Here is a 25,298-nt window from a genome sequence, read left to right as displayed (position 1 = left end):
TGGCCATTATCAGCACTTGCCACCATTGAACAAGAAAAAGAAGAAAAAAAATAATCCAAGAAAAAAGAAGTTTTAAAAAAAATTTCTTTGATTATTCCTTGTTTAAAATAATGTTCTCCTTGTTGACTCGAAATGTTGATAATTTTGCCCACAAAAGGGTTTTTTGTTTGGTGATAGTTTGTATTCTGTTGAATTTTGATCTCTGTTTGCTTCCTGCAGATAGTGGGTCCTTTAGTAGGAAATCAGTGGTATCCATAGTAAATATTTACTATACCGATGACTTTCAGGCCAACCCCTGAGCAGTCAGTGAGATGATGAACTTTTTTTTATTTTTTTGCCGAAAGAAAAGAAAAAAAAAAAAAAATAGATCTTGCTATTAGAAAATGTCCTATCACTTCACACTAATTGTCTTGAAAGAAAAGATCAGGTGTGATTTGCCAAAGAAAATATTATCAACAAAGCATGTGATAGCCTCTTCATTTATGGTTCCGGAAGCAGGCGCTCCTTGTGTAGGTAATTAGAGTACAGAGGGTGCGGAATGATGCTTGGAGTTTAGGGTCAACTTTGCTGTCCGCTCCGTAGATTTTACAGGCGATTTGCTCTTTGCTTTAAGAAGAGAAAGTGATATTGGAAAAAAGTCAGCACTTTAGATTAAAGCAAAGCACCCTTCACAAAGCCACAAACAAGAAGCAGGACAGAAAGTCCATGGCTTGTAGCTATCCTCGCACCTGCGGAAGAAGTTATAAGATATTCGCTCATCTTGAAGATTTCCAATGCTCCTTATTAGGCTGTTTTAAACACATACATATATATATTTAATTAGCTCGCCAGCTTGGCTCTGGTGCTCATGAATGTCTTGGCATGCACTGCAAATAACAACACATACAAAGTATTTCAGTCCCAGGAAGTTGGTGGCGTTTGTTTTGTCTGTTTTCAAACAATGCCATCTCATGGTTGGGAGGTCTGAGAAGAATCCAAATACGTTTCCCTCAAGGAATTCCTTGAGGATCATTCCCTTTAATCATTTACTTGTTCCTATCGTGGCATCTAAAATCACATGCCCCCTTGTCCTAGAATTAGCATAAAACCACAGGAGAAGCAGAAAAACTGACAGCAGCAGGCTGCTCAACTGGGAGAGGGGAATGCATTGGAGGAGGTGCCTCTGGGCTTTACATTTAGGGTCAGATCTTTCTCAGTTACCTGTCCTTCAAATTGGAGGAGGTGTTGGTACTATCAAGAACTAGAAATTCTTGAAAGAGTTCAATCACTATCAAAGGGGAGGAATTAAATTGTACTTTTGCATTTTTTTTCCTTCACATATTCTCTCGAAAGAACTACTAGCTATGAATGATATACAGAAAAAATATTATTTTATTAGTGACAAACAAAAATGTAATGGGGCATAGAGGCCTTTATTTTCTGTCTTGATGGGAGATGGTTAAAAAGACTTTGAAGGGGGATAAACATGGGGAAGTTCAATTTTTAAAATATTTCAGTTAAATCATGTATGGTTCCATAGTGGCAATGATAAAAATTGTGGCACAACCCTTTGCCACTCAAAATGTCACATTAGAATTAGCATTTGGTACTTGAAAATGGTCACATTACCATTTTTCTGCTAGGCTTTAGATAGTGAAATTTAAGAACCTAAAATACTGATATTGGTCCTGTATTATTTAAAAATTAATCACCATTATAATCCTCATTCATATGTATACTAGTTGCATAAAACATAACTTAAGTATTGTCATTGATTGGCTTTTTGGGAGATGGCCTGTGTATGTAACATATCTCCTCCAGACACCTAACAATTGAAGACCAGACCTTAGTGGTGGGATTCTGAGGAGTATTCCCATATTCAAGCTGGATGACAAGGTTCAGAAATACAAAGTGATGTTTCAGTCTATGTGTAGCTCTAAGTACAAAGACCATTCAAAGAAAATACACACAATCTGTGTAGAATCACTAGTATCAGAGCTTTCCAAAATTAAGCATATATTCCTATAAGGTTTTGATGAATGATTCTTTAACAAGGATTCATTTGATGAAAAAGAGAAGGAAGGAAAAAAGACAGAGAAATTAGTACACGGCTTCTTAAGTAGCCACTGGCACTTAATATTTTGCACAGAATATGTCTGGTATTGAAGAAAATGTTTAAAACAGTTGAAAACAATAAAATTTGGTAGAATGACATAGTCTTTTAAAAATATTTTATGAAATAGTAGTTTCCTCCTCAGCTTGTGCATTGCAGATTAGCTCAAATTTGCTAAAATTGCACATTTTATGTTGCTTCTTTCTTAACTCATCAACTTGTCATATGATATGCCTGGCCCCATCATCCCTATAAATATTGAGGGAGAAGCTGCTTCATTTTGACCCAACATTTCCTAATATACGTCTAGCAAGTGCAAGTTAAAGCATAGTTTCAATGGGAAAGAAATCCCGTTTTATACTGTGAAGAATTTAAGGCTACTAAAATTCTGAACTGCCTTCAGCTATGCAATCAACCATTTTTTTTTTTTTTTTTTTTTTTTTTTTTTTTAGGATTGTGTACAACCACTCTGGGCATATTTTTAAGTGGAGAATTTATTTCTGTTAGGACAATTACAAAACATTTTTCCAAGGTAGTAAATTCTAAGGCAAATCTGTATTGTCATCAAATCACTCATTAGCTTTTTTCTTATTCTCTGCTTTTTCATTTATGTCTTGAATGATGAGAGGCTTACTCCCAAGGCTTTTAGACAGTGAAATTTAAGAACCTAAAATGCTGATATTGGTCCTGTGTAATTTAAAAATTAATCACCATTATAATTTTCATTCATATGAATACTACTTGCATAAAACATTATTGTTTATCAAATATATTATGGTCTAATTCTTTTGAAATATGATTTTGTCAAGAACCAACTTTGGCCACTCATGCTTTATTCTTATTTTTACATAAACATTCCACTTATGTGAAATAATGAGAGCCAGGATTGCTGTCAGGAGCCTTGAGTGCTACTTTCTTTGGATGCCAGTCACTTCTGAGCTCTCAAATAAGATACTGACTTCTTCTGTGTTTTCTAACATAAGCTTAACCATTCTGTATTGTTATTTGTTTTCATATCAGTAAGCCACAGCATTATATCAAAATAGGTGAGCCTATTTTGTTTTATTTGGTTTCTTTTGCTCTATGTCCAGGCCAGGTAGATAATCTGATATCTCCTGAAGGAGATCATACATTTAAGCAATTACTGCCCTCAGATAACCTGCCCTCCATTTTATCTATTCTCACCAGCTTGTGGAATATCTCTCTTTCCTCTGAATTTCAGCAGCATTTTGGTTTTGCCTCTCTTGTGACCTTCACCTGGACTACATTGCTTCTAATTCATGATGTCATGTCTTATCCTTTGGATCACACATTAAAAGAAAGGACTAAAATATTTAGCGTGTTTTCAAATTACTCTCTCTATCTACTACAAGGCTTTGAGTTTTTTTTTTTTTAACTTTTTCCCCCAACATAAAATACCCTGGGAAGAAGAAGGGGGAGATGCTATTATCTCAATTATGTAAAGAAAATGTTTATGTAGCATGCCTGGGCCTAGAGATTTCTCCTGGACTCCTAACGCCATTTAATTATGCTCCTCAACTAGATGCTCTATTCTATTTTTATGCCTAAAGATTTTCACAGTGTGCTCTGAGGTGTGATTCCCCATGTCTTTGTAAGGTAGGGGAGGTGTTTTCTCCATTTTGTAGATGGAAAGGAATAATCTAAGAAGTCTTAGTATAGAAATAAAGCTTCCATTTCTCATCCTTTTCTTTTCTTTTCTTTTTTTTTTTTTTTTTTTTTTGTGTGTGTGTGGTGCTGGAAATTGAACCCAGGGCCTTGTGCCTGCAAGGTAAGCACTCTATCAACTGAGCTATATTCCTAGCCCCATTTCTCATCCTTTCTTAATCCTCATGTAATAGCTAGTGTTGGCATTGGCCTCCAAGATGTGCATAAGCAAGCCCTTTACAAGAATGTGATGAACAGTCTGACCAGGGATCAATACAGAAACAGCCTCAAAGATACTATTTTCACTATAATTATCATTTCACAGAATAACAGAAATTTCATCTATTTCTTTGGGGGAAAAAAATCAAAATTAAAAACAAGCAAAGCACAGTATTCAGGAGTTTGGATATCTTCAGCAAGCAAGCCAGAAATGGTGTGCAGTTGAATGAGCTTTGGATATCGCCTGTTTCAACAGTTGTACTCTCCTCCATGTTGTCAGAGAGTATCAATTCATGGTAAGGTTAGTATCCCATCTTCTCCACATCATTCAATTGAGGGAGACTTCGCAGACTGGGTAGTCTGCAGTAGCAGGCAACTGTTCTCCCTCTATTCCACTTGCTGCCCCTCTTATCTGTCTGCCAGATGGAGAGCTTAGTTCTCTTTCAGCACCTTCCTTTTTAAACTTCCATCTGTACTGCTATTGCTTTCTGTATCTAGGATCCATAGGCTGGGAGACACTGGATATTTTCAACAATGCCACTCCCTCATCTTGCTCATCTTAATGTCCACAATGACAAATATAAAAATAATTTTTAAAATGTATGGGGGATTTGATGTGTATTGAGCAATATGCAAGCAGGCACTTTACATACATTACTTTAGTTAATCCTCTCAACATCCCTGCACAGTAATCATACAGATCAGGGAAAAGTATCTCAGCAACCTGAAATAACTCACTTTCAGATACACAAACAATAGAAAGTAAAGCATAGACACAGAAAGAAGACAACAGATCAGTAGGGTCAGCACAGACCTTGGAGATGCTTCTTTCTGGAACTCTCTGAGGCAAGTAATGTTATTCCAGTGTCCTCACAGCTGCTAAATCATTATTATTGAAATGTATACTAATATTTTCAGAAAAAAATGTGTTGGACACAACACATTTTAGAGAAAACTTTTTTGCTCATGAAATTTAATTTGTCTCTACCTCTGAAATGACAAATATTGGATATGGAAACATCACCAGTATCTTAGTTTTCCCAGATGTTAATAATAAGTAAGGTTTGTTTTGCTTTTTATCCTGTAACAAATGTCTTATGATATAAGAATATTTTTAATTTTTCCAACTATAGACTTTTTGGAACTTAAAGATTGCTCTGGATTCACTGGAATGGTTGATTGAGATGTGGTTCCACCATTAATGTGACATGTCCCTTTTCTTTATAAAACCTTTTCACCTACACTTTTGACTCAAGTTGAATAGTCTGGGACCAAGAAAGCCTAAGCTAATTGTTCAAAGTGCCACCACTAGTTAGTGAGAGGAAGAGAATGAAAGCAGAGCTCTTGGTTACTAGGAAAAATTACCAAGAAAGGAGAATTTACTTCAAATAATCAAGTAGAGGGTTGAGGCAACTACCCAAACAATTTGTCTCATATAAATTTTACCAGCTCTTCAATTATCCATTTTCTCTTGCTTTTGAATATTTTCTGACACATTAATTTTCTATGTGAACAGAACTTTTAGTCAGCTTAGATGTAGGGAATATTCCACATTCAGGGCAGCTGCCTGCAACTTCAGGCATGATTCTCGAAAAGCTTTTCTCTGCTTTATTCTTGTTTATCTAGTGGAATCAAATGAAGCAAGAAGAAAGAAAGAACACAAATTCTCTCCCCCTGTGGCTCCAGAGTGAATCCAGAATCTTTATTTTATAAAAGTGAATATCAGAGAAGCTCATGTGGATAAACCTAAAGACGAAATCCCTCCAATACAAAAAGGAGCAATAGTCTAATTTTTTTTTTTTTTTGTCTGTGAAGAAGTCCAGCTTATAAAGAATTGAGTGTCCATTACAGTGCCCAGAATAGATGGGCCCCTTTGACATCCTTTTCTTTTATAACAGATGTCACCTTTAAGAAAGAAAAATACCTGTGTGAGAAAATTTGAGCTAGCTTTTAATGTAATTTTTATTCAGGTTTGCACATACTAAATTGCTATTGAAGGGGAAAGGTCAAATAATAGGATGATTTTATCCTATAATTTTTTGAGAAGAATATATTTTTATTAGAATTCTTAGAGTTCCAGTGCCAATTTCTTCCAGAAATCCATTTTTTTAAAGAAATGTGCTTCTTTTTGACCTAATACATAAATCACTGATTTTATTGTGCCCCAGCTTGTTGGCAGGAGCTGCTTAAATTTCCTTTCTTGCTTTCCTTTAGTCAGCAAATTTACAGCTCCATTCTAGTTATGAGGCCTCTTAGTGTAGCTGAGGGAAAAAGAGCAGTTAGTTGCCCATGAACACAAGGACTGCGTGGCAAGACACAGGGGTGATACCCCCATTCACCACAGAATTTTCCAGATGTTCCCTTTGCCTACAACCAGTCACTGCAGCCTTTCAGGATGTCTACTTTCCCCAAGTTACTGAAGAGTGGACACATTAAGTAATTTTGCCTTCCTCCATCAAAGACTATAGTGCATCTTAAAATAGCACATTTTCATGTAACTCACCCATCTGAGTAAAAACTGATTTTTTTGCAGCCAGGATGATCATTGTGATAGAGGCAGCTAGCATTTTTTGATCACTTATTATTTCTTTACCTTTGATTATGATCCCACAGGTGTTAATAATCATTTTCTGGTAGGAAATTGAGGCTGAGGGAGTTTATGCAATTTGTTCCAGTTTCCTCAGCAAGTAGGGAGTATAGCTGAAGTTCCAATCCAGTTTGTTTGAAGCTAGAACTAAGTTGTTATAAATTACTTTGTGTCTCAATATTTTATTCGGCAGTTCTTCATACGTAAAATTCTATGCTTTCTCAATTCTGCTTGATTAAAGTATAGGGAAATATAAGAGGCTTTGACAAAATGGAAAACAATATGGTTTGGTGGAAAAGCAGAATGTTTTCAAAGAAGGAATTTTTAGTACCACATATATTTAATAACTGCTTTAGAGGATAAATTTATACTTTTTATTTATAATTAGCATTACATTTATGACAACAAATAAATGCTGGTAACATGTTTGAAATTATTTATTCATAGGGTTTAAATATGCTTTCTGCTTGTATGTTTTTGTTGTTAATTAACAACCTTTTTATTTATAATGAAAAGGTAGATGTTAATCCAGACTTTGAATAATCACACAATACATATTAGGGATTGCACACATGTGGTTTTTGCACTGATAATGTTCAATAATGTCGAGTTTGACTAAAGGCTTACATATGTGCATTTAATTTTGGGAATGAAGTAGAGAAAATTATGAAGATAATTGACATCCATGTGGGATGACCTCCTTACAGAGATTGTGTACCCAGTCCACTTACTACTAGTAAGTAAGGATACTTGCTTGCATAAGGAAACTGATAGAAAGTATACCACAGCTAATAGTATTGATATTAAGCAATGGGGCCAGAGAAATTATTCAATGTATTTTCATAACTTCTGCATTGAGAAAGTAGGTGTCAGTTTGGCTAAATATTTGAGCAATTGCTCACTAATTGGTGAAATAAAGAATATTTTCTCTCAACTACACTCCTTTTTCATGTTATAGACCCTATCTTCAATATCTTTAGAGAAAAATTCCTCTTCAAAGAAGGAAAACCATCTCATATTTTTAAAGAATTATCAATTGAGGAATTCAGAGTGAAAAATGGAATAAAAAGAAAAGAAAGTAAAGTTAGCTGTGAATATGAGATTTTAATTTCCATGATCTTATGTAAATCAAAAAGTAAAGATATTACCATATATAAAAATTTGTCTAAATTAAATAGTTATTTTTGTTGTTCAGCAATGTTTGATTTTAAGGAAGAAATTATTTGATGACCTAATGTTTACAGGACACACAAATCATCAATCATATGTCTTCAGAGAACACATTTATTTTAACATAAGGAAAAATCTGCCCATATATTTTTCAACTTTGAATTACTGGCTTTACCCTTTTCCCTAATCTATTTGCTTAGAAATATTCTGAGTTAGAATGTTTAATAAGTTATCTTCACATCAGAAATTTTCTTCTTAACTATGAGGATTTAATAATCAAAGATATTTGAAGCAGTTTTAAACACATAATATTCAAGACATGCAAATCAAAGGATAGAAGTGAGCAGCTGCCAAGGACTCTTTATCTAATGTCTTAGATAAATTGGCTGTTAAATATTATTTTAGATAAATATACATAATTGTTATCATTCAGTATGTAAGGAAGAATGATCCAAGAACTATTTTCCAATATTCTCTGACCATTCTTACATTAATGGTCCACAGTTGTTTTCATGAAGATGCACTAAATTCACATGTATTCTTAGCTTTATCCTCATAAATGTTTTTTATTTTATGTAAACCCAAACATAAATTTTCAATCCCTAAACATTTACTTAACTCTATTTATATGGTAAGCACACTTCAGGAGCTATAATAACACCAAAAGCATAGAGACACAACTCATATCTTCAGATCCCTTATGATATTTTCATATAGTTTGAAATAGAATGAGTTTTTAAATTCTGAAGATTTTTAAAATTTAGTGGTTGTGATTCTACTGCTTGTTCTCTAAACTTAGCATTTTTCAAATTAATCATTTACTATGCTGGTAATGAGAGAACTGCCATTTGGCATATGATATTGTTTAATAAGAAAAATTAAAAAGAAAATATTTTACAAAGGGCCAAAGAAGACACTGCTAAAGATGTGTCTGCAATATAGAACACTTAAGTAAAGCATGAAACCCATTGATCTCATAATAGTCCCTGTCATTGCACAATGGCTGAAACCTTTATATTTTGAAATTTGGAGTATCTGAAAGCATTATTTAATTGTCATTAAAATGTTTGTAGCTATGAAGCTAAAATTTGCTTAATTTCATCTTTGATTTTTCAATAGCTCAATAGTGTCAGCTTCAAAAAATCAGAAATCGTAATTCCTAGCTTTTACAATTTGCTTTAATTCAAGCATGGCATTCCACCTATAATTGAGTCTGTTTTAAACATAAAAGATTCTGTATTCATGCAAAAGTGCTCTCTCATACTTTTTTGAAGCAACCATATTAAGTAAAAATTCTGGTTATTTATAACTTTTCCTGTATGTTGATTTCCATTTGTTATCCCCAATGATGATTAAGTGCTCATCATTTTAATCTTTTGAATTGGGGGCTGAATGAATCATAACAAATAATTGCATGATATTTTATTTATAGATGGTAGGTGTGCTTAATTTATTTAATCAATATAGATGTGTCATGATCATACCTATCTGTTTAGAAGAACAACTTAATAGTATGATTCTCTACATGGCACCCAGAAAAAAATAATATATCATATATATGCATATGGGTGTATATATATGAAATTCTTTATTTCAATACTAAGCAATTTCTGAGTTACTACTTTCATAACAGTGATTTAGGTACACACATTTGTACATTTGTGTGAACATAAATATTCAAGTTGTATTATATATTGTGTCTTTTCTAAGACTACTACACATTCTTTGAAAACATGATTCTAGAAACTGCATAATAATCACTTTATGCTTTAATGCATGAATTAGATGACTTCTCTAGGTCATTTGCAAATTTCCACATATATGATTAACTCTGCGCTGAATGACAATGTTCAAGAGTTCACATGTGATATACTACTGATCTGCTTGCAGTGTCCTCCTGGGAGTATAATTTCAGGGACACATGGGCTACACACTAGAAAGCCCCATGAATGGTCTTTCCTGCCAAATTTTCCTTGAGAAAGAAGTTTCAACTTAGTGTTGGGGTTGTGGATTACATAATCATAGTATATGTAACTCTTAATAGGTAAACAAAACATTCTCTTAAAACAAATGTTTTGGATTATATTAAAATATTATGTTCCTTTGTAAATTATTTTGTAATTTTAAAATTTCAAAGCCTTAGGCCTCTGATTTTATGCTATTTTTCCTGTATTTGATTTTTCTTTTTTGCTTAGCTCTTGAATCAGAGTTCACTTGCATATATATATATATATACATATATATATATATATACACACAAAAGTGATATATATGGCAGTAACATTTTCCATTTTCCTTTGGCTTCTTTTAATTGAATAAATTGTTCTCTAATTGTTATATTTTTAATTCTTCAACTGTTATTTTATATACTTTTAGAATGTTCTTATCTTTTCATTTTTATATTTATGTTTCTTTATTGTTCTCTTAAATAATAGTACTTAATAATATACTTTCATATTTAATAGGTAAAGAGGAAGAAAATGAACAGTTACTGAGCTCCCTTACAAGCTAGGTTTATTTACTTTGTTAGATGTTTAAAATTCATTTTCTCACTTAAGGCTGAATATGACCTTGGGGGAGATAAAATACACACACACACACACACACACACACACACACATATATATAAAACCATATCAGTTTTATAAATAAAGATTTTTTTTAAGATTCAGAGGAATTTTTTTGGTCAGCTCAAAGTGACAAGGGTAGATAGTTAATCTGGGAATCCAATATGAACATATATGATATCACAAACTGAATTTTTATTGTAGGTTTGTACTTTATTTTCTTTTTAAAAGACTTTTAAATATATTTTCACTGTGGTATTTTTTTCATATGTATTTCCAATTACTTTGTGACTTAAAAAATTCATAGGGTCTCTTTTGAAAGCTTTTATTTAAGTCATATAGCAGAGAATTCATATAGTTATGACATCTGAATAGACATGTTGCATATTCAGGTCAAATTCATAAAAATCCTTTGGAATTTTATTGTGCACTACCATAAGGATCTAGTTACAAGCTTAGGCAAGACAGCTGGTGGGTAATATGTTATGTTTGTATAGAGAAAAAATTATCATCAATTATGGTATGACAGAAGGACAAAAGAAATATCTGAAATTATAAACAAGGCATAAGCCATGAATAAAGACTCTCATTCTGCCTTCTTTAGCTCGTCACCACTCCACAACAACAAGAAAATATTTGCTGAGTGGAACTGACATTTGCCGTGTTACCTCCTTATTTACAGATTTCAATTTAGTTACTGAGAACAACTGCTGTCCAAAAAATTAACATTTGTCTTGACTCTGAGGAGACGAAGATCACGTACACCAAACTTTTATTACACTATAATTTTTCTAATCTTCTTACTAGTTATTGTTGCTAACCTCTTCTTTACCCAATTTATAGATTAAATTTAAGTACACATTGTGTACACAGAGGGAAAAAAATAGCATCTATAGGATTCAGACTATGTGCAATTTCTTGGGTCTTGGAAAGGATTAATATTAGATAGACATCTTCACTCTTGTCCTTTCATTGCTGATAATCATAATAATATACAAGCAATGCAATGATAGTCATATTAATACCATAACTAGTTGCCATTTGTTAAGCGATTATTAAGTGCCAAGTCTTAAATGTGTCACATTCTGTATGTAATTTTCATAACTATGATCATTCTATAGTTTTTATTAAAGAAATGAGGAAACAAGCACATAGCGATGAGTTATGGAGCAGAGCTGTGAACCATCTGCTTCTCTAACCACTGTGCACTATTGCTTCCTCTGGTGCCGGAGGCAGAAGGTCTAAGAAGTATCTCCTTGTTTATTTAGGACCTTTCATAGCTGTGTTGAATGCACAAATGCATGTTGTCCAAACATCAGTGGCAGAAGTGGTCCTCCATAGAAGGAGTCCCTGCCCTATTTTGCTCTTCTTAGCATGTATGTTACTTTGATCAAAAGAATGGAGTCTTTTCTGCAGTCTTCTGACCCTTTGGTCATAGTATCCAGAAAACTACTCTTATTGTACTTTCCTGAAGTCACAAGGACTGTGAAATCATTTGAGACAAATCATTTGACAAATTCTGCTTCATGTCCCTTCAATAACCTTCACACAGCTAGTCATGTACAGAAAAGCCCATCCAGCCACGCAAAAGGCCTTGGTTTTATAGGCCCAGATAGTGACTGGATTCTAATGAGTAAATAAATATAGTTTGTTAGAGAATTTAACCAGTATAGACTCTTAATCTACAAAATTCTGGTTGAAGTAGCTCTAGCAGATAGATTCCTTGGCCTGTGTTACCCAAATTATTGTCTCAAATCTGCTTTTCATCTTATTTATAGACATTTGATTTACATAGTGGTCATTTAATTGATAGAATTACAATGATCAGATTAATTTAACCTGTGTAAGCAGCCAAAATGGATCACTTAAACCAAAATCAACATTAAGGTCTGAATTCTACAACTGGCTCCCTACCCCAAAGCTGTAAATCATTTATTTATAGATGAGATCAGGAAAACAATCTTTTTGTAAAATCCTCAGTATCTTATCTCTCTCTCCCCAACAGCTTTGAAATTCTGTTTTAAGATCATTTCTGCTAAATCTGGCTACTTTTGGAAAACTGCCATGTTTATCAGCAACATAGGAGCTCTGGTGAGATCTTGGCTTCTGGCAGCTGTAACAGCAGCTGCCTCCGAACACTCAGGTTTGCTTCGTGGTGAAAACACAATAATCATATTTTGGAGTTCAGAGAATCAGCATTCCTGCTGAGCAATGACAGACTCCACACGTGGAAACATAACTGCAACCTTAAGCACAGCCAGTTTTCTTACAAATGCCAGCTGTTCATCACAGGAGTGAAGAGAAGACCTTTGCAAAGTCAATTTCAACATTGGAAAAAGTAATCGCCAAAGAAAAGAGTCTCTAAAAAAGTATTTGAGGCGTCATGTCACACACAAACAAAGAGGGATACCTGTCCTGGTTTGCATGAGACTGAGAAAAATTCCTGAAATGTAGGATTTAGAACATGAAAATGAGGCAATTATTACAATACAGGGTGCAAAAATAAGGGCTTCAAAGGAAATTAGAACAAATTGCTGCAGGAGGCTGGATGAGGAAACAACCAATTATGACTAAAGCAATGGGAGAAAGCTTTATAAAGAAATTTGCATTTGAGTAGAAACTCAGCAAATGGGGAAAGACTCACACAAAGAAAGCAGCATTTGCAGAGTCACAGAGGAAAGGAAGTGTCTGAAAACATTGGGGAAATACCAAGTAGCAAGAGTAAGTGTAAGGATTCGGAACTCCCCAAAACAGGGCTGGAAATTAGCCTGTAAAAATTAGAGATGGTGCTCCAGAAATAGTAATACATGTTCTGTTGCGATATATTCCTTCATTGGAATTAAAATAGGGAGACTATTAGAAACTGCTGGAATAAAGAAAGTAAGGAGGGCTTATGTTGAGAATGAAACCAGTGTTAGCAGAATAGGAAAAAAAAAAGTTTTTCAAGGATGTTTGGTAAGAAAATTACTAGGACTGAATGACTAATTCAGCAACTGACAGAGGAAGACATAAGAACATTTTCAAGGTTTTTGCAAAATCTGTGATTGTGATTATGTTATTAAAAGTTTAGGAAAACAGGAGGAAGGCCATTTCTTTTGGGTGAGCAAGTTAGGAGAATAAATTCAGTTCTGAATATTTGAGTTTTAGACCTCAGATTTGGTTATATATTGCTGTGAAAAAAACAAAAACAAAAACAAACAAACAAACAAACAAAACCCAAACCAACTACCCTAATAACCAGGTGCCTTAAAAAGACAATTGACTATTATCTTGCACTGCTCTGTGTGTTGCCAGGGCTCAGCTGGAGAGTGACTGCAATGAAACAGCATCTGGGGCTGAGTTGGATGAAGGCTGGCAAGTCTGAATGTCCCAGCAGCCTCCTCACTCCCTTGTTTATTGCCTACACTGAGCCCTCCCTCGGGAAGGTAGTCTTAAGCTATCTGTGCTTCTTATATGGTGGTTGACTTTCAAAAGGTTTCTAGTCCCCCTAAAGACAGGTCTGGAATTGGCATAACATCACTGCATTATATTAGTCAAAGTGGTCACAGGCAAGTCCAAACTCAGGGTGGGGTTGGGGAGAAAAGGCTCCACCTGTCAGACAGTGGAATGCACACTTGTGCAGTTATCTTTTTCCAGGACATGTAGGATGAAAATGTGGAGATGTTTATGGAACAGTTACGAGCTTTTTTTGTTTTGATCTTCAGAGAGAAGTTAGAAGTAGAACTGTGAATGGGAAAATTTTATCAAAACCAGGGGAACAGGGGTAAGATAAAGAAGGTGAGAGAATGGAAAAAGAATGACATCACACTAATTGAGAAGGGGAAGCCAACAAAGGAGAGGGTAGATTGATAAAGCCAGTGAAGAGCAAATCAACCTGAGGAGACAAGAGGGGTAAGAGTGTTAGGAGTGATGAGGGTACAAATGCTGCCTGCAAATTGGGAAGGATATTATCAGAGGATGTGGTAATTGGAAGTTTAGGAGATGCCAGTGACTTGAATGAACATTTGCAGTCACATTGACCAGGGAGAGAAAGACTTTATGGTATTGAGGTATGAGAAAGCAGGAGAAAGCATACAGTGCCCCTCTTGGAGGATGGCAGGCATCAGTTGGGTGTGCAACCCTGAAAGATCTGACTTTGCCAGGATGGAGAAGGGAGGGGCGAGGAAGCTGTTTTCCCAGTTTTCTCTGCCTGTTTGAAAGGGTGGGTTGGGAGAAGCAAAGAAGAGAAGGAAAATAGAGAACAAAGGAAGGACCAGTAGAAGAGATGTACAGAAGAGATATTTAGCTTCAGAAAGGACTGGAGATGTTGGAAGATACAGGAAGAAACATGGAGAATGGAATTTGGCAGTGGAGGGAAACTAACAGAAATCTTCAAGCTCTCTGTGAAGAGAGAATTAGACCACTTCATCCTGGTAGAGATCTTAGGATTTTCCATCTCCAGCCCATTAGATGCCACTCTCTCTGAAAAATCTTTCCCATCTTTGCTTGTATACTTTCTCCCAGGTTGCCCTCCTTGATTCAACCAGCTAGAATCAAGGATTCTTTCACCTCTGAACATCTATCAAATATTTATTTAAGTTCTAATTCCATGTATTTATTTTCATACATTATTTAGTGGGAGTTTCTCTTTCTTTCTAAGCTTTCTGTAAATACATTTAAAAAAAAGAAGGAGGAGGAGGAGGAAGAGGTAAGGGATATGGAGGGATATAGGTTTGATATGAAGAGTGTTGGTCATTGGTAATGAGTACACAAAACTGGAGAGGGTTTGGTAGAACTGGAGATGAGAAACATAAAAACTGCAGAAACCAACTTTCATCTAGCTTTAGCATTTTCTTCATTATTTTGGTTCTAATTGTTGATTAAGAAATTAGGTAGAATTAAAATAATTTAAGATAATTTACTTGTTTATGAAAAATTCTAAAGATAAAGAAAATTATAAAGGTAAACAGTTTCAAGCAGGACAGGGCTGTAACATGATCACTAACTTTTTTAAAAAAAGTCTAGTCATATTAAATGATACTTGAATCTCCATCTTTTAATATTTTGATAGTCATGAACTATCCTTTCCATCTTTTTTTTTGTATAAATTGCCTTAGAGAAACTGGTTTAATTGTTTTACAATCTGAAGATTTTATATAACATTATTTTCAGCTAACACTTCTCTTTCATAGACACAAAAATTACTTGACAGAAAAATAGTATGAATTAAGAGTTGAGTGTGTTAGCATAAATAATATAGTCAACTAAGTCAAAGATAATTATGAAATAAAAGGTGAAATAGACCATCTTTTTTTGGACACAGGCTAATATTATAGTGTTATTTATACTGAACAAGAAGCATGCCTCCTTGTATCAAATCATAAAATATAAAAGTCTAGAATAGCCCTTGACCTGTAAAAAACAGATTTTAACTGTGTGTTTTTACCATATCCTGGTTTTAATAGAAAACAAAAGATGCATGGTAAATGGAATTCCCATGTATTTTGTTTTCTTACAAACTAAATATAAGCCCCTTGAGGAGAGGGAGTATATCTTTCAAAAGTCCCTGTGTAAGCGTTTCCTGAAGTGATGGAAGGTGAATAAATGAATGAATAGATGAAGCATGGGTATTGAAGTAAGCTTTATTTGAATATAATCTGAAAAATTCTAAAGCAAAATTATAAACCAGGATGTGAGTAATACAGTGAATATAATATATAAATATCCATCCTAGGTTCTATATTATATACAATAATTGTGCAAGCATAAAACTTACACTCAATGGAATGGGCAACTGGGACACCCAATACTGAAAGAGAGAATGTTGATAAAATTATGTAAAACATTTTCCAATATGGTAGAAAAAAGATATTAAATATTTTGAGATAGTTCAGATTAATCTTTGCTATAAGCAGATAAGTTTTGTGAAAAAAAGTTTTTAATGAATATAGGCTTCCATCAGATAGCATTCTTTCTCTCCTTTTACCCTTAACTCTAGAAAAAACAATTTTGTACCTAAGAGCAAGTCTGGAGGATATAGATAAAATGAGCAACAATTTTCATTTGAAAATTGTTTTATGATTTCTAGAGCTTATAATTTAGCTCCAATCACAGTAAGAAATATATATATTAAAATGGATATTTTAGAGTATATTATTAACACCATAAAGTAAAGAAAATATCTTAGAAATAGAACATTTCATCTATGTTTAGACTCTTTCATTTGAAATAAGTAATCTGTTTGATTTTATTCCAAAGAGCAGATTTATGATATCTGGCTTGGAATATTCTATGTAGGCTAATAATTTCACTTCTATGATTTGGAGTTCTAATTGGATCATAAATTGTCTGCTGAGGCTACTCTATAAGTAGAGTCTAGCTGCTTCTTTTGATAGTCTGAAGGAAGAGGAGGACAAGTCCTCCAAAGACATTAAATCTTTCTCAAATAGCGGTTACAAAATTGTAACTGAGATATAAATGTGTGCATACCCTTATATAAAGTAACACCATTATTAGCTCTGTTGATAAAAACCATTATTAGCTCTGTTGGTTTTGTCCTTTAATTTGAGAAACAAAGGCAATGATAAAGAGGAAAATAAGACAAAGCCATACAAATTGGACTTCAGAGAGGCTAAGCCATCTGTTCATCAGATTGATAAATTACTATGACCAAGGCACCATGGAAGAACTATTCATTAACATTTAAAGGCAGTGAAAACTCACAGGGACCCTAAGCCAAGTGGTCTATAAATCTACAAATCATAGCTATTAGAACAGAAAACATAAAGAAGAAATCTATATTGACATACATTGATTGATTGATTGATTGATTGATCGCAGTGCTGGGGATTTAACCCAAGACATTATGCAGGCTAAGCAAATTCTTTATCACTGAGCTACACACTCAGTCCTGGCATAATATTATTTTAAGGTATTTTTCACAAGCAAGGATTTAAAGATATTTATATATTATATATATACCTATTATATATACATATCTTCCTTAGATATATTCCTTTAAAGATATACATAAATACCTTTATATATATGTACCTTTCATATATGTATCAAATATATGTATGTGTATATATGTATATACATACACACACACACACACACACACACACACACACACACACATATATATATACACACACATACATATATTTGATTAGGATGATTTTTAAGATGTGTGCATATATCTCCATGTATACATATCTATATATATCTATATACATACACATAAGATGAGATGGTCAGAGTTTTTAATTTAATAACTGAAGTTATTAAATATTAGCAATATAATTTTCTATTAACATTAGTAGTATCAATTATTGTTCAGAAAAGGGGAAAGCTTAAATTATTATAAATTGATATTTTTGTGCTCTCTTTGTCCCATTATATTATGTCAGTATTAGAGAAAATCAGGACAGCCATGGGTCCTGTAGGAGACTGCTCTACAAGAAGCCTGTATCTCATATCAAGGTTAAAACTCAATGAGTTTCCATTGGCTGAATGATTGCATAAATTAATGCCATTCAGAACAGCTTTAACTTGCACAGCTGACTTAGGAAATGTGTGACTAAGCTTCTAAATTGGCATCCGAGGCGCATTTACAGGAGTTGCCTTATCTCTGCACCACTTATTGCCTTTCATCCCCCCTCACTTCCTCCCATTATCATCATCACTTTCATCACAGGCAGCTGAAGTTTCTCCTTCAAAATCAAAAGCCCTTGGAGACTAGTCCTGCTTAAAGTTATGGGTCGCTAAAAATGTTGATGATGTGGTGTGTCTCTTTCATTTCCATTTTGATTAAGTGAAAGCCTCTTAATTTGGGTCATTATTGATACATAAATCTGTAGAGAAAATGAACATGCATTTATAATGTGACCACATTACATGATTTATTGTTCTTACAACATATAAATACAGAAAGAAAAAATAGAGTCCATCTCTTAGATCCCCTGGATATGAAGCACTGACAGGGACTAATGGGGCAAATGCACATCCTCTGAGCAGATCAGCCCCTGCTCTCAATGGCTCAAGACTCATTATTTCAACTGAACTAGGTCTCCCATTAAAAAACAACAACAACAACAACAACAAAAACAAAAAACAAAAAAACCACATCTAATATCAGTATGTCTACTCTATTTGACTGAACTTTTTGTGGAGGATTTGTGAGTGGTAAATGAAAGGCTCAAAATGGGTTTCCATACCTGATTGTGGACTTTGTTTAGGAATTTTGGCTACCGCTTGAGGGCTGGAGGTGGAGTGCGTCCGTTGGTTGGCTGAGCTGTGGATGCTGCTGGGAACTGCAGCTGAGATGTTCTTTCGGGGCTTCATATCTTGCAGCCACATAGGTGAGGCTTCGAAGGCCTGCATCCTCCGAGCATGACTGTTGGCATTGACTTTCAGGTAGGCCTGGGCCTTGTGTTCTTGGAGCTCCCCATAATTGGCATCAGTCACCCTGCACTCATATAAACCTTCGTCCTTTTTCCTCACTTTGGAAATCTGAAGCTTGTGGGAGATGTCATTGCCTTGAACTTTCACTGTCTGAAAAATTGCAGGTAAAAAGAGTGCTGCATGAAATGATTTTATTCTCATTCTTTATCCTGAGCTTGTTAATGTTGGAAAACTAATGGGCCTTAATGACCTCATAGCTACTGTCAAGGGGCTTTTTATTTCCTTAACATCTGATCTTAAGTTCTTATTTATTTTATTCCACTAATAATGACATTCACAGACTTCGGATAATGAGGTCAGTCCAAATACAGCCATATTATCAGTGTGGTTCATACTCTTCAGGTTCTGATAAATAGAAGTGCCAGCATTTTCTCAACATGGGACTGGATTAACTCTGCTTGGTTAACTCAGATGAATGGAGTATAAACCAATGAGGCCAACTCCGTAGTTAATACAGACTCTTTTCTTTACTGTGGGTTATAAACTAACCCCTTCAAATCTGGAAGATCACAGAAATATTTTTGTTGGTCATCACAGCTGAGGTGAGAATATACTTTTATCCCCACATTGAGGTGATTACTAAAGGTACTGTTACAACAGGCCCATGCCTATTAATGTTTTTTTTTTTTTTTTCTCAAAGTTTTCATGTAATCTTGGTTACAGTTACTGGGTGGCAAAACTCAGGTACTTGTTTATATCACCTAAAGTCTTATGGCTCAAAGTATATACCAGATGCCTTTGTAGGAAATTGCAATGCCATCAATAAAACACTGATTTGATTTTCAAAATTGAAATTGACCTTTTTATTTCTTCTAATAATTTTGTCCCAGGTTTTTAATATATCAGCTATATAAAATGTATATGATACATAATAAATATGATATATTTAAATATTATTATTGGAACAGTTAGATTTAATATATATCATGTTATCCATGATTGAAAGAATGATAGATTTCATAAGACATTCAGGATTTAAGGTTTGAGTTGATTTTGAAAGACAGAGAAAAGTAGTGGAGATAAGAATATAGTTATTTTGCTAATGGCTATTGCATTTTCAAACAGCCATCAATAATTAAGAAAATTTGAGAAGTGTTATTCTGTATTTTATATAAACATATATGTATATAAGCGTATATATAACAAGTAGTTTCTGACATTTGAATTATAACCATAAGTATATATTTATGTGTATACAAACTTATATATAAATATTCTAACATTATAAAATAATGGAAGTCAGTTCTACATATATTCTTGACTAAGTCTTCTAACACTTGTAGGTAGTCAGAATATTTATATCATTATTATCCCATTTTACCATGGAGTAAACTGAGGTTTAAGAAGTTTGCTTAGTGATTCTTAACACTGATTTTTACATTACAGTCAATAAGTTTTGCTTGAATTAATGCAGTTCTATGTGGTCTAGAGGTTGAAGCTTTATCAATATTTTAAAAATATTTCCCAGAAAATCTAAGTTAATAAATGTTGGTTTAGTACAGAAGTTAAGGTCACACAGAATGTGCAAATTACCTTCTGCCTCAGTTCATATCTAGAACTCTTTTCAACTCAGTAGATTTTATAATCTACTGACCTAGCTATTGTAATTAGCAGTTGCATATGTGATTATGTCTCTGTATGTGTCTGAAGGCTCTTTTTGTTACTATTCTTCAGATGGTATGGTATGGGCATGAAGGATCAGTTGTTAATATTCAATCAATAAGCTATCTAATTATATGTGTATGTACAAAGTAAAATGCTTATGATAAACACTATTAATTGATTTTACCAGTCAAGCTTTTCCTAGTATTATAGGAAAACAACAGCTTCTGTGATGTAAGAAAAATTGAAACTAAAATATTCTAAAAAAGTTTGTGATTTTGTGAGTTATTTAGTTGTTTGATACTTCTTCCATGTTGAGATTACACAATTAGATGAGAGATTTAAGTTCTGCATACAATATATTTTTATGCTTTTAGTTATAAAGTAACCCCAATCTTACGCCACTTTATGCTATCATAAGAGCTTTAATATAAATCTTTCTAAAATGTAGATTATTGAATTTTTAGATGTCTAAAAATAAACAGTATATTCATCCTTAGCAGATTTCTTCCTTTTGTATTATAAAGCTATTTCATATCTAGCACTGAACACTTGTTAAAGCCATTTTTCAAGATAACTTGTATTATTAATGAATTTACTCTGCATAGCTTCATTTGAAGTACAGCAAAAAAGATGATTTTCATTTTCTTCTCATCATATAATTATTCAAACTAATAACCAATAGGGTAAAACAATATTTTCTTAGTTTCAATAGGTCAGTCTTCTCCAGTAATGGTTGCAAATTTATATTTGCTTTTGGCTTTATATTTTTATGATTTTGAACACCAGCATTAGAACTACATTAGATGCACTATGAATGACATTTAAATTTGAGTTTTAAAATTTCATTATAATTTCAAAATCTTCTTGGATGCTTTAATTTTTTTCTCTCTAGGAAGATTTTTGTATATTACTATTTCACTTTCTATTAAGGGATAATCATTTCCATAATTTAAAATGCATATTAGCATTGCAGCCCTTCACTCTTATACAACTGTTACAAAGAACAAGAAAAAAAAGTCACACAACCTTTTTGGATACCAAAATGATTCTCTAGTTAATTTCTAGGTATTTACATGATTAATACATAATTTTACTTATGGACTCTCAAATCGCTTCAGTTTTTATGTACCTAATGAGGTAAAGAGGAGATAACTGGCTCTTATCCTGCGTTTGCAAAATTGCTTTTTTTCAGGGACAACAAATTAAAAGGTTTTAAAATCTAAAATCCATTTACTACTAATGTTCACCTTGGGCCTGCCTAGCAGCTAAGGCATGCGCCCCCTGTCGCCTGTCCCTGTGACACTCACACTGATCTTGGTCCCGTCGTTGTCCGGCTCTCTGTCTGGTAAGAGCTCCACCTGCGGGACAAGGATGCAAATGCTCAAATTCCCACCGAGGTCCTCTGACTCTCTCGTCCGCAGCACAGCGGTGCGGAGCCTTCCAGGCTAGTCCCAGCCTTTGTAGGTGTGTTGCAACATTTTAGTTAGGACTGGGAAGAGAAGGGATGTGGCCCCATCTGCATCTGGTCCCCTGGTCGGCCCTAAACCAACCCGCCTCCAGGAGGTTCGCTGGCCTGAGGCCAAAGCCGCGCGGCTAGACCCCGCTACCTCCCAAGCGCGCTTGTAGCTGCCCAGCGCGGTCCCGGCGCCACCAGTTTCGCGGAGGCTGAGCTCCGGGAGGCGGGCCCTGTGCCCGCGACCGGGCCAGGTCTTCCTTGCGGTCGGATCCGTCTGGGGCTTCGGGTTCCGGGAAGGTTAGGGACAGACACAAAGATGCAAAGATGGGCGGAGATGTGAATGTGGGTGGAAGTTTTCGGGCACAAATTTCTCCATCTTTTTCTGCGCTGCTGTCCCATCCCTGGGATTTTTTTTTTTTTTTCAGACTTTCGTTTTCCCTCTCCTGAACATCCGAGTCCTCTTTTGCTCAACTGCCTTTTTCTTTGCTCTGACCCTCTTCTGTCTCCCTTTCTCCTCACTAAAATTCCCTTTCCCCTGCTTTCCTCACACTTCCTCCTTTTCTTCCTCCCTCCTCTTCTTCCTCCTCCCCTTCCTCTCCTATCCACCGGTGGCTCCATCATTCCCTCCTCCCTTTCTCCCCTCCTTCCTTCCTCCGCTCCGCATCAGCCTCTTCCCCTCTCCTACTTCTTTTCTTCCCCATTCCCTGCCCCACCCTCAACTATCTCGGTTAAAGGCAAAGGTGAGAGAAATGGGACTAGAAGGGAAGAGGGTGGTCATGCGGGCACGACCTCGGACAGGAGTTCTTCACGCACACATACTGTCTAGGAAAGAGTAGCGGATGTCCTGGGATGTACAGCTCTGTAGTGTCACAATGGGCATCTTAATAAAAGCAATATTAGAGTAGGAGGTTACTCTCCAATTTCAATCAGGAAAGGCTCCCCGTAATAATATGACTTCCTTGGTGGTTTTAACTTATGTCGCCCAGGACAAATTCAGGCTTGTTTCTTATATGGCTGGGCGTCTTTCACGCCCCCCTCCCCAAAAGATGGGAAGGTCCCCAGGGACACCTAGGCAGCATCTTGGGCCCTGCCCGCCCCCATTGGAAACCCAGAGAACTAAAAGAGTTAGTTAGAGCTTTGCGGACTAGGTGACTGCACTACCTGCGCTCCAGCCACCTCGGACCCAGGCTCCAGGTCCTCCGGCCCCCGCAGGAACCACCACTGGATCTCCAGGTACACGGAGGCGGAGCCGCTCTGAAAAGCGCAGGACATCTCCACATTCTGCCCCTCTGTGGCTGTCACATTCCGCGGAAACTCGGTAAATTTTGCTGTAAAACAGGAGCACATCCTTTTGGCATATATACACTACTCTCTCCAACGTTTCTTTCCTTGAGAGCTCAGGTTTTTCTCGGACTTAAAAAACAGCAACAACCCGTCTATGACATCCCTGACTTTGTCTGCTTACATCCCCCACCCTCCGCCTTTCTTTGCCTCTTGCCTGTCTTATTTTTGGTATCATGACTAAATCACTTTGTTGTTGATCAAGTCCACATAATGGAATGGTTAACAAGCTTGCCAGTAACTCTGTTAGCCAAGATGCCCAGAGTTAGATCCAAATACCCTTTGTCAGATTGCAGTATGCCACAAAACTTACTGAGATTCAGTGAGGTACAATTTAGACCATATGTCAAGTTGTTATTATGAGGAAAAGCCTCTTCCCTCTAAGTTTCTAAACAGTCTATGACTAACGGAATATTTCATTTTGCAGGCTGATCATGACTCTGTCAAAATGCACATTGCTGATATGACAAAAACAGATATTAGCAATTGTGATCTGAAGCCTACAGTAGTGAAACAAGTTGCACACTTTTTAATGTTTTTATTTCATTCTAGAGAAATTAATCTTCACATTTGTACCTATCAAGTTATTGTATAGCTATTGCCATGTCCCTTGGAATCTAACAATCATGCATCCAGGCTTAGTTGAAATTGAAAAAATATTTTGAAGCCACTACAGAGATTTTTTTTAAAGCCTATTTATTACCAACTGTAACACTGCCAGTTTGTCAGATTCATATATACATGGTGAAACTCACAAAAATAAAATGTCCTCTTTCTCCTTAAGGGCATGTTTTTGAATATGGGATGCTCTTGTTAACATGGTTGTTCTTATCTGAGTAAAGGACACTTTGCAAAGAGCTGATTGCTTCCTAAAAGTAGTCTTAGATTTGTGGCTGATGGAATTGTATAGCTACAATGCACACTTATGGAAAGGAGGGCTGAGGGAACTGCAGGGATGATTTTGGGTGTATGCACTTTACCCCCACTTTTAAAAGATAGATACTCATTTCAAAATTTTATGAAATCCCAGATTGATCTCTAGTGAAATGGAACTGTGTTTATACTTAAAGGAAATGGGAGCTATTGAGAAGGCAGTCTGATCTGAAAAGGACTTTTCTTTTCAAACTGGAAGGAGGAGTACATGGCATTTCTGCTTGCAGAAGTGATGCAGTCTTCTGGCAGCAGAGATGTGATCTGTTCATGGTGCTGAAACGACCACTGCAGCCTGCAAAGTCCTGAACAACTGGATTCAGCAGGCTGCTGCAGCTTGTAATGCAAGTCGTGCCTTTTTTTATGGGTCCTCAGAGGAGTCTGTCCTTTGATAAACACACATGCAAACGAAGTCACACAGACTCAGAAAAGGGAAACTCTAAACCCTTTCCGCCTGCAAGGGAAAGCAGGACTGATGATGGAAAGTCCCCCCCAATATCCAGTTCTGTTTGTGGTGATTATGTATGCATGAGTGGTTATCCTGTGCAAGCACACAGAAAGTACACACACACACACACACACACACACACAGCCCTGTGTTTGTGTTCACTAAAGAACTCACCTCATTGCCAGGCACCAAGTAGATAATCTCTGAAACCTCTCATGCCTATGATTTAATAAACTTTAAAGAAAAATATCAGACAGAATACTATTCATACAATCTGAACCCACTGTTACTTGCTAAGAATCTCACTATATCTTCCTGTACATGCTTTGAATATAAGGAAAACAATACACACACACACACACACACACACACACACACACAACACACACACACACACCAGATGTATATTGGCCATTGAGCACAGACTTACCTTGAGAAGAAAGCCCTTGTTGTACGTATAAAACGGAAAAGAAAACAATTCCAACATATGCCAAAAAGATCCCCATCATTCCAAAGTGTGTGTGGGGGGTCACATCAGTGTAGCCAACAGCCAAAAAAGCCCTAAAAGAAGAGAATGCAAGCGTATCAGAAGGCTCTGTTTCAGAGCCCTGGGCGCGACACTGCAAACATCCTATCCTGCTGCTTGCTCCGCGGGTGAAGACTGGCTTTGGGGAGAGGGGAATGCAATTCGCGAAGGTTAAAACCAGCTGGCTAGGATTCCTGAGGCTTCTAGTGCAGACCCAGGCTTCAAACGCTGGGAAGTGTCTCCGCTG

General features: G+C 35.6%; 1 protein-coding gene across 3 annotated transcripts; it reads right to left on the bottom strand.

The window, feature by feature from the left end:
- Nucleotides 1-517: 517 nt before the first annotated feature.
- Vstm2a (V-set and transmembrane domain containing 2A) lies at nucleotides 518-25,034 on the bottom strand. 3 transcript variants are annotated; one of them, XM_076864704.2, is made up of 5 exons: nucleotides 24,956-25,034; nucleotides 22,968-23,134; nucleotides 21,658-21,708; nucleotides 18,499-18,835; nucleotides 518-606 (listed from the first exon to the last, which is right to left on the bottom strand). In XM_076864704.2, exons 1-5 carry the CDS (start codon nucleotides 25,032-25,034, stop codon nucleotides 518-520), a joined length of 723 nt encoding a protein of 240 aa, XP_076720819.1. The 3 variants fall into 3 exon arrangements, with proteins under 3 accessions (XP_076720819.1, XP_076720829.1, XP_076720840.1); XM_076864714.2 differs by lacking the exon at nucleotides 518-606 and adding an exon at nucleotides 652-728; XM_076864725.2 differs by lacking the exon at nucleotides 518-606 and adding an exon at nucleotides 18,107-18,135.
- Between the last annotated feature and the right edge of the window lie 264 nt (nucleotides 25,035-25,298).

This window comes from Callospermophilus lateralis, chromosome 1 (assembly GCF_048772815.1).
Source record: "Callospermophilus lateralis isolate mCalLat2 chromosome 1, mCalLat2.hap1, whole genome shotgun sequence".
Lineage (NCBI taxonomy): Eukaryota > Metazoa > Chordata > Mammalia > Rodentia > Sciuridae > Callospermophilus > Callospermophilus lateralis.
This window is presented reverse-complemented; position numbering and strand designations above follow the sequence as displayed.

Excerpts from the sequence above, each read along its gene's own strand:
- Vstm2a (XM_076864704.2), bottom strand. The coding sequence starts at position 25,034 with ATGATGGGGATCTTTTTGGCATATGTTGGAATTGTTTTCTTTTCCGTT. Across the intron at positions 23,135-24,955 it reads ACAAGGGCTTTCTTCTCAAG|CAAAATTTACCGAGTTTCCG; the intron begins GTAAGTCTGTGC and ends CCTGTTTTACAG. Across the intron at positions 21,709-22,967 it reads CCGAGGTGGCTGGAGCGCAG|GTGGAGCTCTTACCAGACAG; the intron begins GTAGTGCAGTCA and ends CTTGTCCCGCAG.